General features: G+C 29.9%; 3 protein-coding genes and 1 long non-coding RNA gene across 6 annotated transcripts; 3 read left to right on the top strand and 1 right to left on the bottom strand.

The window, feature by feature from the left end:
- Window positions 1-215: 215 nt before the first annotated feature.
- On the top strand, window positions 216-2,045 carry LOC145122849 (uncharacterized). The gene is made up of 2 exons (XR_013714760.1): window positions 216-1,716; window positions 1,822-2,045. It is a non-coding gene; the product is annotated as an uncharacterized LOC145122849 (long non-coding RNA).
- A 2,272-nt stretch (window positions 2,046-4,317) lies between these two features.
- On the top strand, window positions 4,318-6,419 carry LOC145120351 (desiccation-related protein PCC13-62-like). Its single transcript, XM_079056177.1, has 3 exons — window positions 4,318-4,681; window positions 4,805-5,030; window positions 5,910-6,419. The coding sequence occupies exons 1-3, from the start codon at window positions 4,362-4,364 to the stop codon at window positions 6,291-6,293; spliced, it is 930 nt and encodes a 309-aa protein (XP_078912303.1). The 5' UTR covers window positions 4,318-4,361; the 3' UTR covers window positions 6,294-6,419.
- A 1,033-nt stretch (window positions 6,420-7,452) lies between these two features.
- LOC145118820 (uncharacterized) lies at window positions 7,453-11,523 on the top strand. The gene is made up of 5 exons (XM_079054484.1): window positions 7,453-7,583; window positions 8,583-8,692; window positions 10,188-10,383; window positions 10,654-10,673; window positions 11,237-11,523. Exons 2-5 carry the CDS (start codon window positions 8,592-8,594, stop codon window positions 11,265-11,267), a joined length of 348 nt encoding a protein of 115 aa, XP_078910610.1. The 5' UTR covers window positions 7,453-7,583; window positions 8,583-8,591; the 3' UTR covers window positions 11,268-11,523.
- A 3,054-nt stretch (window positions 11,524-14,577) lies between these two features.
- LOC145119846 (uncharacterized) lies at window positions 14,578-17,391 on the bottom strand. Of its 3 annotated transcripts, none has more exons than XM_079055608.1 (3): window positions 16,870-17,391; window positions 15,848-16,147; window positions 14,578-14,844 (listed from the first exon to the last, which is right to left on the bottom strand). In XM_079055608.1, exons 1-2 carry the CDS (start codon window positions 17,227-17,229, stop codon window positions 15,893-15,895), a joined length of 615 nt encoding a protein of 204 aa, XP_078911734.1. In that variant the 5' UTR covers window positions 17,230-17,391; the 3' UTR covers window positions 14,578-14,844; window positions 15,848-15,892. The 3 variants fall into 3 exon arrangements, with proteins under 3 accessions (XP_078911734.1, XP_078911735.1, XP_078911733.1); XM_079055609.1 differs by lacking the exon at window positions 14,578-14,844 and adding an exon at window positions 15,526-15,732; XM_079055607.1 differs by lacking the exon at window positions 14,578-14,844 and having other exon boundaries at window positions 15,526-16,147; window positions 16,870-17,390.
- Window positions 17,392-17,697: the final 306 nt, after the last annotated feature.

Here is a 17,697-nt window from a genome sequence, read left to right as displayed (position 1 = left end):
TATATATATATATATATAGAGAGGTTCATATATTCTAACTATCCATTATATAGATATAAGAATGATTGTGAGCTAATCATTTCAAAATGGTAATTTTATAATCTAGCATTTAACTAATATTTTTAATTTAATTAATTTGATATTCATCCTAAATTAAATCCTTTATATTAGGCAGGTAATTATGAAAAAAGTAATTCACTTTTTCTAACCCTAAATGTATCCCCTTTATCTATCACCCTTACCATCGGCCGACCATAACACCTCAATCTCTTCAATTCAACTTCAACCCAACTCCGTCCTCCTTCTTCTTCACCGTCGGCCACTTCTGCCTCATTCCTATCACCGTAGCCCCCAATGATGGGTGTAGGAGGAAGCTTGGATACGAGATTTAAATGATCTATGCAAGGCATAGATTGAGTTACTTAGGGTGTCGAGGCCCAAAAACAGCTTCAGGCACCGACACCCTCAAATCTGAAACTCTCATTGTCGTCTCAATGTCACCCCTCGCCACCGGTCGCCTCCCATCGCAGCCTCCACCTCCGATAATCGTCATTCGTCCACAGTCAACACTCGACACAGTGTCCCTTAGGGCTCAGTCCTCACATAATCAGATGACCATCCACTACAGACGGCTACCGCATGCTGCTTCCTATCTTAGCCTTCGCCTTCTGTCTGTGCCACTGACGACTTCCTTATTAAGGTTATTTCTTCTTTGTTTTAGTTCTAACGAAACAGTGAGTTGTGACATTTTCAATTTCTTTTCATCGGATGTTTTCTATAAGCCTATGCTATTCTGAATTTTCGATTTCCAATTTCTTTTCAAACGACTATGCTTTTGACTTTTGATTTCTGATGTTTGATATTTTCTATGATATTGCCTGTGATTTCATTTTTGAAGTGTTTGCTGTAATTTTTTTTTTAACTAGAATATGCTTCTAATTTCTTTTCTGATTTCTAATCTCTGCTAATCGATATGATATTGATATGTTTTAATTTTTGATGTGGCATTTGCTATGAATGTATGTTTGATTACAAGGTGCTCAAAATTTGTGGGAGTGATGTTCAACCCTTGAAGGTAAACTGCCCTTCTAACTTATAAATCCTATCACAAAAAGATGCTTAATTTAGTTTATTGAGGTGAAATATGAGGGAATGCAACTGTTAAAACATGTCTTATTGGATTTGGATACATTTTTCTTTTGCCACTGAAATCCATGATAGAGGATGGAATCACAATTTCGTTTCATTCATTTGGGAATCACAGTTTTTTCCCATTTGATGTCAACTCTCTAGCTCTCTCAATTGGTGATTTAATCATTTATTAAATACACGTAAACCATTTCTTTTAGTTTTTCTTATTTATTTGTTTCCTACGCAATATGCAAAAGGCGAGAAGCAGGGGTATTTTATTTCTAGTATATTGTTTGGGCTAATTCATTTTTTATCTCCCATTTGTTGTCTTTTTCTCCTAATTGCTCAGTGTCACATATGGCAAAGCACCAGGTGATTACACGACTCAATAACTTGGTTCATCTTTAACTGTTTGAAGCTAAAATGTCATTTGGTAATCTTATGGTTTTTGTTGGTTGAAATGAAAGAAGATGATTATTTGATTTTACTTTTTTTTTCTGTAATATATAAAAAGGGTTAGTTGACATTAGCACAATGCTTGAAGAAGCTGTCCATTATGTGAAGTTCTTGTACCTTCAAATTAAGGTATATACACAGTTGTTAAGCTATGATAAACCATACTTCACTTTTTCCATATTAATTTACAGACACAGTGATCGAGGTGACTAATTTTTTCCTAACTTTATACAGTTGCTAAGCTCAGATGACATGTGGGTTTAGGTTTTGAAGAGGAAAAGAAAGAAAACATGGAGGGACGATAGTATATTCTAGTAGAATGTATTCATACAGAATGTCATTGACATTGTATTAGAATGGATTAACAACAATATTCTCTCAGAATGTATTAGTATTTTACCTTGATTTCAATATATCATTCTAAGAATGTAATATAAAAAATTGAACTTGTATCCAAATTTTTGTTATTTTTCAAGAAACTCAATAAATCAATATATATATATATATATATATATATATATATATATATATATATAAAGAATTTTTGGATTTTTCTATTTATTTTGCATTTTAAAATTATTTTTAGAATATGTACAGTGTAATATTCTATTAGAATATTTCACGTATTTTTCAAAAAAAATGGAATTTTTTTTTACTTTTTTTAGTTAATTCAAGTTTCGAAAATAATATTTAAAAAAAGAATTTTTATATTTTTCCATTTATTTTGTATTTTAAAATTATTTTTTAGAATATGTCAGTATAATATTCTATTAGAATATTTCATGTATTTTTCAAAAAAAACGAGATTTTTTTTATTTTTTTTTAGTTAATTCAAGTTTCGAAAATAATATTTAAAAAAAGAATTTTTGGATTTTTCCATTTATTTTGCATTTTAAAATTATTTTTAGATTTGGTCTCACAGTTTCACAAAATTAGAATGATCTCAAATGAATATATATATATATATATATATATATATATATATATATATATATATATATATATATATATATATATATATATATATATATATATATATAGGTTCAGGTTCATTTGAGATCATTCTAATTTTGTGAAACTGTGAGACCAAATCTAAAAATAATTTTAAAATGCAAAATAAATGGAAAAATCCAAAAATTCTGTCAGAATGAACCTATATATATATATATATATATATATATATATATATATATATATATATATATATTCTGTTAGAATGTGTATTTTTTTATGGTTCAAGCATATTTGTTATTTTTCAATATATTGATAAATATATTCTGTCAGAATATCCGAGAATTATCATCTATACAATCAGATTTTTAAAATTAATAGAATCTATTATCCCTTAAAATATGCAATTTTCCTTTTTTAAATTTATGTTAATTAACTAAAATACCCTTAAAATGAAATTAAATGGTTTTTTCGAATTATCTTTAATTTAATAATATGTATTATTCACTTTCTTAAAATAAATTAAATGATTGGCTTACAATCATTTCTACAATCACACAATAATTAGTTAGAATAGAATAATTTAAGCATATATATATATATATATATATATATATATATATATATATATATATATATATATATATATATATATATATATATATATATATATATATATATATATATAGGGAAAAGTGAATATATGACTGTCATGTATGTAATATTAGGTATAAAACCATCAAAATTAACTTCATTTTGATTAAAAAACACAAGTTTTTTCATCGTTAGCTTCTTCCTATTGCTTTTGAGCTTATATTATTTCTTATTTAGTAATTTATCCCAAATTTATGTATTTCGAATGTGTTGTTTATATTAGACCTCTAGTAGGCTTCATAACTTTCTTTGACACCTATCATATGTACACTTGCATGGTTCTTTTTGATGTGTTTTGGGAAAGAGTTTATTGAGTTTTTAATGAACAATTTCAACTTTTCACTATAGTTTTCTATATTAAATTTGAATATGAAGGCTTATAGGTAGTTGATAATGTATTCTTATACATGGTTTGTGGTGCAAAATTAAATATTTAAAACTCCAAAAAAATATCTACAAATCCTATCATCTAGTCTAATAGAGGATACAAAAAAGATGGTAGAGAGATAGATAGAGAACCATAATTAGTTCTTCAAGGAAACAAATCTTTTTTTCAATTTCTAGAGCTTATTCTTTATCGAAAAAAAAATCTAAAAATATCTAAATTCATATATTAACATTGTGAATGTGAAAAATATTTTTCGGATTCACCGTGTGAATCCGGATTCACATTGTGAATTTGACGTAAAAAAAATCGAATTTGATATCATTGGAAAAAGGATAAAAAGTTATGAATTTCTGTATTTTTAGTTTTTTTGATAAAAAATAAGTTGTAAAAGTTGAAAAAAAGATTGGTTCCTTGGTTCCTTGGTTAATTATGGTTCTCCATTGAACCTCACTATATATATATATATATATATATATATATATATATTGTATACGTCATAATGACTACTATTTATCTCTAAAAGTCAAAGTTATTATGCAACAAAATTAAATTTTCAATCGGTTTGGGTTGAAGAGAGAGATGAACTTGAAATTCTCTTATTCCTTTTCCTTGGTCCAAATCTAATTTCAACGTGGCATGTCCAAACTCTGTCAAGTGTCATCACTCCCATCATTTCACTAATTAAATGCCTATAAAAATGATGCAAACAAGGACAAAGGTTAGACCATAACACTAAACTCAAAAATCACATATTCTTTCCCCTGTGCATCATCAGCCTGCCATGCTATCCTTCTCCACCACCACCATCACTAGTAGAATGATCATAACGACACTCCTTCTTTTTCTCTTCACCCCTACCCTCGTGAGTTCAGAATGCGAATTACTCAAATACGACACAAACCTTTTAGAATTCCCTTTAAATTTAGAGTATTTTGAAGCTGAATACTTTTTGTATGGATCCATGGGTAAAGGCTTGGATAGCGTAGAACCGAATATCGCAGCAGGCGGCCCACCACCTGTCGGTGCAAAGCAGGCGAATCTTAGTCCGGTTATTAAAGATATAATCACTCAATTCGCGTATCAAGAAATTGGCCACCTAAGGTTTGTTAATTATATATCTTCTTTTACATGGTATACACATGCATGCATTCTAATATTTTGATTATGCGTGTTCTTTTTTTTTTTTTTTTTTATTGATATTGATTATTGGTTTTATAAATTTAGGGCAATCAAGAAGGTGGTAGAAGGATTTGCAAGACCACTCTTGAATCTAAGTTCAGAGTCGTTTGCAACCGTTATAAATGATGCATTTGGAAAACCTTTATCTCCCCCGTTTGATCCATATGCGAATGACATCAATTATCTTATTTCGTGTTATGTGATCCCTTATGTTGGTCTTACCGGATATGTTGGAACAAATCCAAAGCTTCAAAGCCCAGTTTCTCGAAAGGTATTAATCTTTCCATTTCAAGAAATATGTTATTTAATATAAATACATGTAAACTTAAGAAAGAAAAATAATTTTGTCAAGCTATGTTTCTAAAACAAATCACAACAATAGTTTCTATAAATCTATATTTATATTATAAACTTTATAAAAGATGTTTCGATGTGAAAAAATGAGTTCCTGGCAGCCCACATCGGTTCCCCACTATAAGTCATAACGTTATATAATTTTTTTATTTAATATTTTTTTAAGCATTTTTATTGTTGTTTAATTTATGTACCTATTTACTTGGTCATTTTTGAAATTCGATCAAGATTGTTTTTTCTTACCCGAATCATTGTTTTCGAGCTAATATTACTTCAGTTGTATACAAATTTGAGTTAAATATATTTTCACTATTATATTCAATTATTGTAATTGTAATTCTTAATTAGCTCAAGTAAGAACTAAACGATCAAGTAGGATTTGAGGCAACCAAATTTTGTTATAGTATTTATGTTTTGATAATATAACGTAAAATTATTCCATACAAATTAGAAAAATCAGGAAATGCTGCCGATAAATTGATTAACCTAAAATTTTAAGTGATTGATTTTGAATCATCATGCTTTTATTTGGTGCACATAACCCGTTACGTACTCGTGTAAAAAAAATATTTTGCAATAAATAACGGCTTTCCTGCATTCATATTTTTTACAACTTGTTTTAACATATCATTAATTCATATAGAAACTATAGAATTTTTCTTTTGACATTCTTATACAAAAAAAGGTGGTTATTTTGCAATGAAAATTATTAATGGTTCGTGACTATTTCCTTTTTTTATGTATGTCTCCTGAATCCTAAAGAATGTGTATTGATAATCATGAAAACGATGATCAGCTTGTAGCAGGATTACTGGGAGTAGAATCAGGTCAAGATGCTGTCATCAGAAGCCTTCTTTATGAACGGGCGAAGGAAAAAGTAGTTCCATATGGAATGTCTGTATCTGAGTTCACAGATAAAATCTCACAACTACGAAACAAACTAGGTAACAATGGCCTAAAAGACGAAGGCCTCAAAGTGTCAACTGATATTGGGGCAGAAAAGAAGATACAAGGGAACATACTTGCAGGTGATAAAGATTCATTGGCATATGATCGATCTCCACGAGAAATACTAAGAATAGTGTATGGAACCGGAAAAGAACAAGTCCCAGGCGGGTTTTACCCTAATGGTGGTAATGGAGCACTTGCTAAAAGATACTTGAAGAGTGGAAAGAAATAGATTAATGACTTTTGGTATATCATTTGTAATAGAGGCTTCACCTTTTTTTTTTATTTCAATAAACATTGAGATGTTTTAAACACCACGACTATCTTTGCTTTGATCCTTAGATGAGTTAGATCATTAGCCTATGCTATATTTGTGTGGTTTGCGGAAAATTTTACACCATTTTCATCTCTCCATGCATGTATCTATGATCTATCGTCATCAACTCAACTCCTAATTGCAAATTAATTTAAGGTTTAACAGAAGATCGGTAATTAAAATCAACATTTTGTAAGATCAAAATAATTAAAATGCCTTGATGTATAGATAAATGTAAATGACAACAATACTACAATAACGTGTTAGTTTGAATTAGAACTTTTCATCGGCAAAAACTCAAAATTACTTAGTTAAGACGTTTGAAGTCGAAATTCCAATCAATGAATCGAACACTTCTATATGCTGAATAATTTTATTAGTCTTTGTCAATACGTATGAGTGATATTTAAAACAATTATATAATGTTTAAATATTTGTTAAGATTGGTCATAATCAAAGAAGTTGTGGATGAAGGAACATACTTGGTTTTAGGGAAATGGAACATAATTGTGATCAAACCTTACTTGGTCATAACAAATGAATCTAAAATCGTTGCAAAATAATGATACAGAATTTAATAGAATCTAAAAAATTCTAATTTTCAATCAAACTTAAATTTTACCTTACATTCCTCCAAATTTCTTTGGAAATCAAACACATTTTCATTTACAATTGATTCGATAAATATGACTGACTCATTAGTCATTGTCCTACTTTAAATTTTTCCAAATTCATTACATATCAAACACACTTTCATTTACAATTGATTCGATAAACATGGCTGACTTGTATCCTACTTTAAATTCCTCCAAATTCATTGGAAATCAAACACATTTTCATTTACAATTGATTCGATAAACATGGCTCTGACTCGTTATCATACTTTAAATTTCTCCAAATTCATTGGAAATCAACCACACTTTCATTTACAATTGATTTGATTAACACTTTCATTTACAATATATGATAATAATAAGTACTCGTAAAGTATAATAATCTTGGCCCAAGCCCAAAAAATAAACTGGGTGAAATTGGGGTGTTTATTTTTACCATTTTCGGCTTGGGTGGTCCAACTTCAAACGGGTCATATTCGCCCAAAACAGTCCGATACATTCGTTTCCGGTGCTGAATTTACAGCATTTACGTTCGATCATCGTCTTCTTCGCTCAAGTCCCTACCGTGCAATCAAGTACATCCTTGCTCAAGGTATCATATTTGGCTGCTCTTCCCTGTGTGATTAAACAGCTGAAATAATATTCGGCACACTGTGTTGAGTCATTCTCTTGTCCTTCTCGTTTGATTTCTTCAGTTTTAGGTTTAGGGTTCCGTTGTTTATACTGATTTGTAGGACTTAAAATAGGATATGAAACATCATAATGGTTACTCTTTTAACTTTCTCGATTTGTAGTTTAGGGTTTCTTGGTGTATGCTGATTGGCAAGAGTTGAAATAAGATCTGGAACACTGAATTTATATCTGTTCCACTTCCCCATTGTTCTTCAAATTTACCCGATCAATTGAGTTATATTATTATTATTATTCCATTTATACGAATATGAGATATACTCAAAGTGCATCACACTCTTGTTGTTCTTCAATAGGATAAAAGTGTTAGTGACCCAATACCCAATTCAATAAGAAATTAACAATTCACAATTTAGAAATTATGGTGAAAAATCTGGAGTATAACTTAATTCTTGTCTTAAAGAGAAAGAATGACGAGGCAATAAAACAAATTCTTTCTCTTTAATAGTGTAAGTAAAATATTGGGCATGAGGTAAAACTAAACATAGATCAAGATCAAGTGATTGTTTGGTAAAAACGAGGGGGGTTGTATTCACACACTCATAGATGTTAACTGAAGTATGAGTGTCCTTACCTTGTTAGTATCTTTGAATCTTTGTATCCACATATCACACAATTTTATTATTTGGCAAAATTTGAAACTTAAATTACTTATTCGCTCATTGTCATAAACACTAATCACATATTGTGCTTGTTCTTAACTTATAGTTGTTTAGGGGATCACGTAAATGTTTATTTATTTTGGGATTTAAATCACTTCTAATCAATTTCACTATTTATATATATTCCACATCAATACTAATTACTAAGGGGTTGTTTGGATTAAAGAAAACTGAGTTTTGGCTGTAATGTATGTCTGATTTATATATTATTATTCTTTTTGTCATAAAAATTACAAAAGGTGGAGGCTATGGCTGGCCATGATGATTCTGGAAAGAAATCAAATGAAAATGAGATACCAACTTTTAATGTGGAAAATATGCAAAGCAACATGAAAGTCATATACTACAGGTCAGTTTTCACACTTAGATTGATTATTTGCAATTTAGATTACTTAATTTTGTGATGCTTTTTATCTTACCTAGTGTTTAAATGTCCACAAATCAATAATCTACCCTGAGCTGAGTTATTACTTAGTGATTTGAATGTAAATCTTCATATCACTTAATTTGGTAATTTCTTGAAATAATTGCTTCACGATAACTTTATTGATTGGTCCCCTGTCCAAAAAAAAAAAAAAAAACGAAAACAGAAAAGTTGATTGCTTTTTGTTTGAAAATTATGTTAGTGGTTGGTATGCAGTAATGAGAGAGGGAATGGAATGTGATTCCTTCTCCTAGGCTGATTTGTATGGTGTTTATTTTCATTTATGCATGAGATGGAATGATATATTTTAATTATAAATTATGTGAATTTCAATAATCTCTAATAATGCTAATCTTTTTAAGAAAATTAGAAACTTCAGTTAAATTATTTTTTTATTTTCCAAAAACAACTAAAATTAATTTGTATTATAGTTATATTTCAAGAATTTATAGTGTTTATTTATTTTTATTTTTTTTTAATTTTGCCAACTCTTTTTTTAGATGATTAATGTTTCTTTTTTTAACTATTTGAATAATGTACGGTATAACATATTTCAAACGAAATGAAATATGCTTATATGCACTTTATTTAACGATATACCTTTATATTATTGAAATCTATTTTTTTTTTAAAACAACATATTTATCAATTTAGTTTTCATATATGTTTCTATTCATACGTAAAAAACCAACATGTTTGAATGATTCATTCCATTCCTTCGACTCAGCCAAACATGACAATGGAATGTAATGGTCCATTCCATTACCATACTTAATCCATTCCTTAGTGATTCCAAACAGACCCTAAGGTTGTGCTTGGTTCTTGGTATTTCAAGATTCCATTCCACGGCTTGTTTGGCTGCAAAGAAGAGGACGGAATTGAATTCTGGATACTTCAAATGAAGGAATTTGTTGTTTCTTGGATTAATGGATCTTGCACATAAATAGCAACATATTTTCATTGATTTGTTTATTATAGCATCCAACTGTTATTTCTTCCTATTGCATCATTGTACTTTAAAATATCTACCTAATTGTAACAATTTCATCCATATACAAAGCAATTTTCGTTTGTAAATCTTTCAAAGTCTAATGTCCTAATAAGAAACAAATTGAAATACAATGCTATATTTCGGTATCTTTCATCAAAGTACAATGCCTTAATAAGAAAAAAGTTGCAAGAAGTACAATCCTATAATAGAAAGAAACAAAAGTAGGATTTTGTAATACACAAATAACTTAAACTCCGTTGCTATTCTTACATTTTACTCTAGATATAAATACACCTACAATTTGGTATATACATCACAAGATTGCTTACTTTAGTGTGTTATATAAATAAACTATTGAGATTTTATTTTTTATTTTTTATTTTTTATATAGTTTTGGTTAATGAATTTATGATTTATGAAATGATGCAGTCGGACGTTCATGTCAATCATTGGTGGAGTGATTGCTGGAATTTTGGGATTCACAGGCCTCATGGGATTTGTCATCTATTTACTTGTCATGGCAATAACCTCCCTTTGTCTAATAGCCAAGGCTGGTTTCTCTATCCACTCATATTTTGACACCTGGAATCGGGTCCTTCTTGACGGCTTTCTAGGCGGCCTTTTGGTAATTTTCTCATATCCTTCTTTGTTACATAGGACTACCGGACAAGCTTTCTAGGGCTATTTTTCATGATCAGGGTGTCGAGGGCATTTATGTCTTTTTCACATACGAGATTTCGATGGTGATAGGAAATCTCTGTCCCATCTTTTTTGAGTGGGACAAAAGTTTGCAGTTTTTGTCACACTGTCATCAGTCCAATCTGTTTTGTCATGTCATGTCATGTCTACAATCAGATAGATTGTATATTAACCAACAAATAATCTCTTTTTGCAGTCTTTCGTGCTGTTCTGGACGTATCCTTTTAAATAAGCTTTCTTTATTATTATTGTATTGCATACTCTCCATAAATTTTTTTTTTGAACTATATGCTAAGTAAGAAGATAATATATGTTTTTTATTTTGATAAATATAATTGTATTTTGTGAAAAGGCATCAATCATGCAACAATTGTTTTAAAATTTTGACCTAATGTTGGGCATGACTTAATAATCTAATGAGCTAGTATATGAGTGTTTCCTTTTTATTTAAGTCCTAACTTTTTACAAATTTGATTTTATCTTTTTTTTTTTTCCTTTAAATGCGTCGAAGACTCATTTTCCCAAATACTTTTAAATATCGTCTATATCATTATAAAAATACATATAATGAGAAAAAAGGAACAACTCGTTTTTTGTCGAAATTTGTAGATAATGATCCAATTTTTTTTTTATTTTTTTATATCAAATCAAGCTAGGAGGTTGTAAAACATTTGGAATATATTTTGGATAACTTTGGAAGTGTTTGACCTGTTTCTTTTTAGCATTCTTGTATATGTTTTTTTTTAAAACCATCTATGATTACCTTGACATGAGAAAAGATTTGCTTATGATATCGTGCATATCTTTTAAATAATTCTGACTGGAATACACAAAGCAAGTTTGGTTAGTGGTGATGTTGCTTGACAAATGAAGTTACAAAAAGAAGGGGATTGAAGGTTTACGATGTATTTCAATTTTTGGATATTTTAATGAAAGTTTATATATGTTTTTAGGACCAAGATGTGATTTTGAAGAGGGATATGATAAGGTTTTTAGCAGTTTTGTATACTTATGCATTTTGTTTTCCTGTGACAAAATGTACATGTTGGGTGACTGGTCTAGCAAACATTTTGTGTTTTTATTATAACAAAAATACAGGATGGATCCATGTGGTTTGGTTTCCCAAAATAGGCGTAGCACTTGGTCTTTGTGGTTTCAAAAACTTGGCTACCTTCATCTCGGGTAGGCCAACTGGCTTACATGGCTTGTCACGTTAGCTGAATGATGCTAAATGCTTACGTGGCTTGCCACATGGACACCGATCTTTTATCTCACATTGACCATTTTACCTTCTCCCTTGTCGATCTCGTTCCCACTTTCTTTAACACCTGCAATGCAAACAAATCTCTCTCATTCTCCCTCATTTAGCCACCGTATCAACTGTGATTTGAAGAAGAGTTCTTCAAAACTCAACTCTAGACACAGACGCCTCCTCACCTTGAATTTTTACATGAGTTCAAAAAGGGATTCAAAGCGAAAACTAGGGTTTTCTGAATCTGAGGTAAACACTCAACTTTGTGTTTGATTTTGTGTTTGTAAACAATAATATTTAAAACAAAACACTTAATTTATCTAGACATCATATATATAAACTAAGTGTAAAGCTTCAAAAAAAAAAAAAAAAAAAAATCTAAGCCCTAAGAACCTCAATAAAAAAAGCATTCTAAACCATAAACTTTCATCATTTTTCTAAATTGTGTAGCATCTTCTTCCTCTCAAATCATTCATTAAGAACCTACACCAGATTCATCAACTCAACAACGATATGTGGATCATTAACAATGCATTGACTGAGATTACATTTTGATATAATCCAGACTGAGAGAGAAACTAACTAACATGAGATATATCCGTATATGTTTTTATTTTATCCTGGTCCTTCCACATATCATGTTTGACTGCTAACATGAGGTAGTTGTTGAGCAAAATTCTTGTCATTTTTTGTTAATAATGATGATAGTAGATTAATTTTTTTTATTTTTTTTTTAACTTCTAGTGAAATTAACCTTTATTTGATTGATTATATAGAGTAGTTGATACCACATTGATTATTTATAGGCAAGTGGTCGTGATTCAAGGCAATATATAATTGATAGGTTATTTGATACGACTTTTATTAGTCCTTTAGATGGACTTTCAACAAGCCAAACATGATTTTTGAAGAGCACAACACATAGCTTGTGTTGCATATTGGGGAGGAGATTCAAAAGGTGGAAGAAAGAGAGCCGGTTCTTCGTGTTAACAAATTTGTTGGCGGAGGTGATGGTGGTGGCAGATTGGTGGCGGAAGAGATGTCAGAAGGGTGGAGGTGACGGTGGCGATTGGTGGTAGAAGATATGTTTTATGTGTATGTTTGATTTTAAATTATATGTTTTATTTTTATTATCATACATACTTATAAAGCTAGCATTTTTCTTGAATCTCATGCATTTGAAACCCACATAAAAATTTGCTAACACCTCATGCATTTGAAACCCCCACACACTTTCACCTTCAAAGTAATTAATCACACATAATCTCATTCCAAGAAAATCACACACTCTATAAGTTCAACACCCCATATATATATCTTATAATAGATGCATTTTTCTAAGCACTACATTGATTTGAAACTTATGTCTTTTCATATTTCTTTGTAATAATGATTTTTAATTACCATTTAAGAGTTTTATACTTAATGGTACTTATGACACTAATTAATTAATCTTTGTATATATATAGTTCACATTGGTAGATTATTTTGGTAGAATTTATAATTTTTTTGGTGATTGTATGGTAGATTGGAAGCTTCAAACAAAATGATTTATGTGAATAAAAACAAATTTTTTTTCAAGGTCTATTTTTATATTATGCATGTTCGTCTTTAAAACAAAAACATTGATTTGTTTTATTTAACGTTTTAACATGATTTTTCTTTTACAGGTAATATTGTCTTATATATGAAAAAAGTAAGAGGAAGATGATTTTCTTCATTGTATGACAACTAACCGATGATGAACAAATCCGAGCACAATAACTGAAGACTATTTCATTATGTTTGGAAAATAATTTAAGATGAATTTCTTTCTCTTTTCCAAAAAGATCAAGACAAGAAGCAAAATAGGTAAGGAAGACTTCGTGAAGATGGGTTATCTAAGTTATTGGCGACTAAAATGTTTGTGTTTGTGTTTGTGTGTGTGTATATATATATATATATATATATATATATATATATATATATATATATATATATATATATATAAACATTTGTAACATCACATTTATAGCATATTTTTACTATTATTTTGAGCTATTATAATTATATATAAAGATTAGACTTATACATGTTATTATTTAAATATTTACACATTCAAGAGTTTTTAACATATGGTTATTAATATGTAATGTCTTTTTATTTTCCTCTTATTTATACACATTATAACTATATTAGTAGTATACGAGTAAGTTGTGATAGAAAAAATCATGTCTTTGATGAGATTTGTGATTTTAAATATGAAGTGTCGAAAAAATGAGTTTTATCGTATCAATGGTTATTACAACACGATTTGTTTTAGGGGATAATAATGTTTATGTATACCAAATGTATGTTGATTTCTACATATTTTTGTATGATTTATAAGGGTTTAATAAGTTTTGTTGATATAAATGTTATAGTAGATGTTGTAGAGATTTTATATAATTAAAAGTTGTAGTTTTTTTTCCATACTATTTGTTATTCGTTATATTAGATATTAGCATGCATTTTTATACAATCTACACAACTTAATACGTTTGATATAAAATTTACACAACTTAAAACGGTTTATAAAATTATCAATTTATAGTAGAAATAATCAATGACATAAAACCATGGTTGTTCATAAAACGAACAGGGTAACTATATGTTTTGTTGTGCTACTAACATTGGTTTTTCATATATAAATAATAAATTAAAGTTTGTTAAAAGTTATTATTTTAATTAAATAATTAAATGCTCGCACAATGCACGGGGATTCGCTTAGTTTTAATATATACATGTCATATTTGCATTGAGAGAGAGATTTCCAACTCAACAAATCTCTTATTATCAGTAATAATAATAATGTTTTTTATAAAGTTTAAAAACTTTAATAATATAATATACAAAAAAATAATATTTTATGATATTTATGAACAAAATGAAAATTGTTACATTCCTAAATTTTGTTCTCTAGCTTTCACAAACAAAACTAATGTAATTCTTTACATGTCATCCTAAAAATAAAATGTGGAAACAAATACATCATCTATAATAATACACTATTCTGTCGACGTCCACTAATTTTTGTTAAAAACCCTAATGTTTTCGTTAAATCGTTAACGAAGAAATAAACATGTTCATATCTTTAAATAACACAAGCCTTCTTCCCTGCCGACAAAAACAAAAAAATATGTCAGTAGAAATAATAATAAAAAGCCATCAAATAGAAAAATACAAAACAAAAATAATTCGTTTAAAACTTAAATAAATAAAGCAAAATGGAAAGAACGCGTGATTAAGTCAATGACGCGTTGCGTTAGTGAAGGACTATCGATTCATTGCTAACGTGGGATGTCGAATTACCATACAACCCAAATTGGCTTTCGGTATCCAAAGGGCAAAACTGTAAAATCTCATATTCCTTACATAGAAGTGTTTTTTAAGCTTTTTTTAACCCAAATTTCATTTTGTATATGAGATTTTTGTATTACAAAGGTACTTTTAATTTTGCAATTGCTTTGATTCTTTGTAAAATAAAATTTACAAAAACGGTCCATATACTAAGCACGAATTCGAATTTAGTCCCTCATTTTTCAAAATTTCATTTTTACTGATTTCTTCATCAAAAACATTTTTAATTGTATCAAACGTTAAAAGTCAAAAACAAACCCTCAATACTTTATTCGATGAGATCTATCCACCCAATAGTTCTTCACACTTTCAAATACTTCCTATTAAATCCAAAAACTTCCATTTTTCTAAATATTCTTAAACACTTTATCCAAACATGTGTAGATGTGAAAATATAAAAATCGCAACAAAATTAGATCGAGAATAATAATACAAATATGATGAACAAAGAAAGTCATTGCTAAAATGTGAGAAAAAACACTAAACATTATCCAACGATACACATCAAGGAAAACATAGGAGTGTCCTAAATCATCTAAAAGTTACATAAAATTAAACATAAAAAAAAGTAGCAAACTTTTCTTTTGTTTTTTTGTTCCTAAAAATAACCCCATTGTGACACTATGCAAACCCTGATAGATATAACTGCACCATGGAAAAGTTACATGAAAATATATGGTAGTAAACAAGATGATCCACCAACCATAATATAAAGTTTTTAACATAAACCCTAGAGAGATAGAGAGAGAAAGAGATGGACCTATGTATCCATGATCATCATCATCATAGATCCCAAGAAACCAAACTATCTCTTGGATGGTCTATCATCATCATCATCGTCATCACCATCATCATCATCATCAGATTCATCATCATCTTTGGTTGACCTTTTCCGCTTAGGTGGGGCTTCTGTTTTTCCACCTTGTTCGTCGTCATCTTCTTCTTCTTCTTCAAATTCATCTTCTTCCGCTCCATTTTCTTCGGGTTCAAAATCACTTGCATCTTCTTCATCTTCCGGGTTAGCCACGGGTCGAACCAAGTATTCGGTCCCCATATCCTCCTGTAAACCAGGTTGAATAATTTGTGTGAGTTGCATAAACTACTGTTAAATTGGTAAAAATATAAAATTTACACAAATATCTAAATATCGATAACATAAAAGTGGACATGTACAATTTGATAAGTTTCATGCCAAAAACCTGTAAGAAACAGAACCCCAAAACAGAAACACATATTGGGAATTATATTGTTTGCTACATGAACGGAATCATTACAGATCAATCATGACGTAAACAGTCAGAGTAAAAAAACTGAAACAGTCAAAATCACAAACGGTTTTGACAGAAAATAATCAGATCTGAAATTTTATAACAGAAAACAAAGCAAATTTAAAACAAGATTGCTTGAAATGAAGCATAAATGCAAATTTAGATAATATTTAAAGAACGTCAGTAAAATAATATCAATATGAACAGATCTATCACTGGCAAAAAAAAACATGGATCTGTGTAAGTTTTGGAAGATAAATTGATAAAAACCACAAGAGACATAGAGATAAAGTGAGGTTTTTGACTCGTAGTAACAACTGACAGAGAGAATAATTAAACTCGAATGATAAAAATTAAAAAAGGTAATTTGTCTATACGCTAGATTGCAGATACAGGCAAATAATCATCAGATCTGAGCTAAAATTTTCACAGAATTATCAACTAAGATATGATTTACTCAAAGTAATAAGTTAACTAATTCAAACAAAATAGTCAAAGTGAAGATAAATATTACCTCCTCTTGTTCACCTTCCTCATCGTCGTCGTCGTCGTCGCTATCTTCTCCGTCGTCATCATCGTCGTCGTCTCCATCATCGTCTTCATCCTCTTCGTCCTCGTCCTCGTCGTCATCGTCGGCTTCTACCGGCTGAGCCGGTGGACCACTACCAGAGCTTTGGAAAACCTCCTGCACATCATCGTCGTCGTCTTCTTCCTCCTCCTCTTCGTCGGCGTCATCATCATCTTCGTCGTCGTCTTCGCCGTCGTCTTCTTCAACTTCAACTTCACTATCAATTTCTTCGGTGTCATCCACAACGATTTCTTCAACCTTGTTCTCACCTTCGAACTCCAACTCTTCTTCGATCAACATCTTCATCTTTGCCGAAAATTCACAGCAAATTTTTTGTCAGAATTGGGGGAGATAGACGGTGATGAGAGAGAGAGAGGGAGACTAGAGGGGGTTCTTCGTTCTTCAGAGTAGCTACACGCAACGCGTAATCTGGACCGTTGAATGTTTGCTTGACGCGGATTAATGACGTGGAACTTCATCCAACGGCTAATATGAACCGTTAACCTTGCGGCGCCTCTGTATTACGGGCTCACGTGTTTCGCGCGTGATAGAGCCTAGGGTTTTCATCGGAATCATCTCTTGCCTTGAGGTACCAACAAAGGGGTAGTGTTGTCAATTTACATCCTTAACCTGATAAGTGATAAAGCAATATTCAGTAACATCACTTTTGGGCCGTTTATAGTAAGAGCCCATATTTGCCTTGCAAAAATTAACATTCCTTTTTACACAAAGTATAAACTTTTGAATTTTACAAAGTCCTAGAACAAATTTTCA

The sequence above is a fragment of the Lactuca virosa genome, chromosome 6 (genome assembly GCF_052849685.1).
Source record: "Lactuca virosa cultivar CGN04683 chromosome 6, Lactuca_virosa_CGN04683_v6, whole genome shotgun sequence".
In the NCBI taxonomy this organism is placed as follows: domain Eukaryota; kingdom Viridiplantae; phylum Streptophyta; class Magnoliopsida; order Asterales; family Asteraceae; genus Lactuca; species Lactuca virosa.
This window is presented reverse-complemented; position numbering and strand designations above follow the sequence as displayed.

Excerpts from the sequence above, each read along its gene's own strand:
- LOC145120351 (XM_079056177.1), top strand. The coding sequence starts at position 4,362 with ATGCTATCCTTCTCCACCACCACCATCACTAGTAGAATGATCATAACG. Across the intron at positions 4,682-4,804 it reads CAAGAAATTGGCCACCTAAG|GGCAATCAAGAAGGTGGTAG; the intron begins GTTTGTTAATTA and ends TTATAAATTTAG. Across the intron at positions 5,031-5,909 it reads AAAGCCCAGTTTCTCGAAAG|CTTGTAGCAGGATTACTGGG; the intron begins GTATTAATCTTT and ends AACGATGATCAG.
- LOC145118820 (XM_079054484.1), top strand. The coding sequence starts at position 8,592 with ATGGCTGGCCATGATGATTCTGGAAAGAAATCAAATGAAAATGAGATA. Across the intron at positions 8,693-10,187 it reads ATGAAAGTCATATACTACAG|TCGGACGTTCATGTCAATCA; the intron begins GTCAGTTTTCAC and ends GAAATGATGCAG. Across the intron at positions 10,384-10,653 it reads GCTTTCTAGGCGGCCTTTTG|TCTTTCGTGCTGTTCTGGAC; the intron begins GTAATTTTCTCA and ends CTCTTTTTGCAG.
- LOC145119846 (XM_079055608.1), bottom strand. The coding sequence starts at position 17,229 with ATGAAGATGTTGATCGAAGAAGAGTTGGAGTTCGAAGGTGAGAACAAG. Across the intron at positions 16,148-16,869 it reads AGGAAGGTGAACAAGAGGAG|GAGGATATGGGGACCGAATA; the intron begins GTAATATTTATC and ends CCTGGTTTACAG.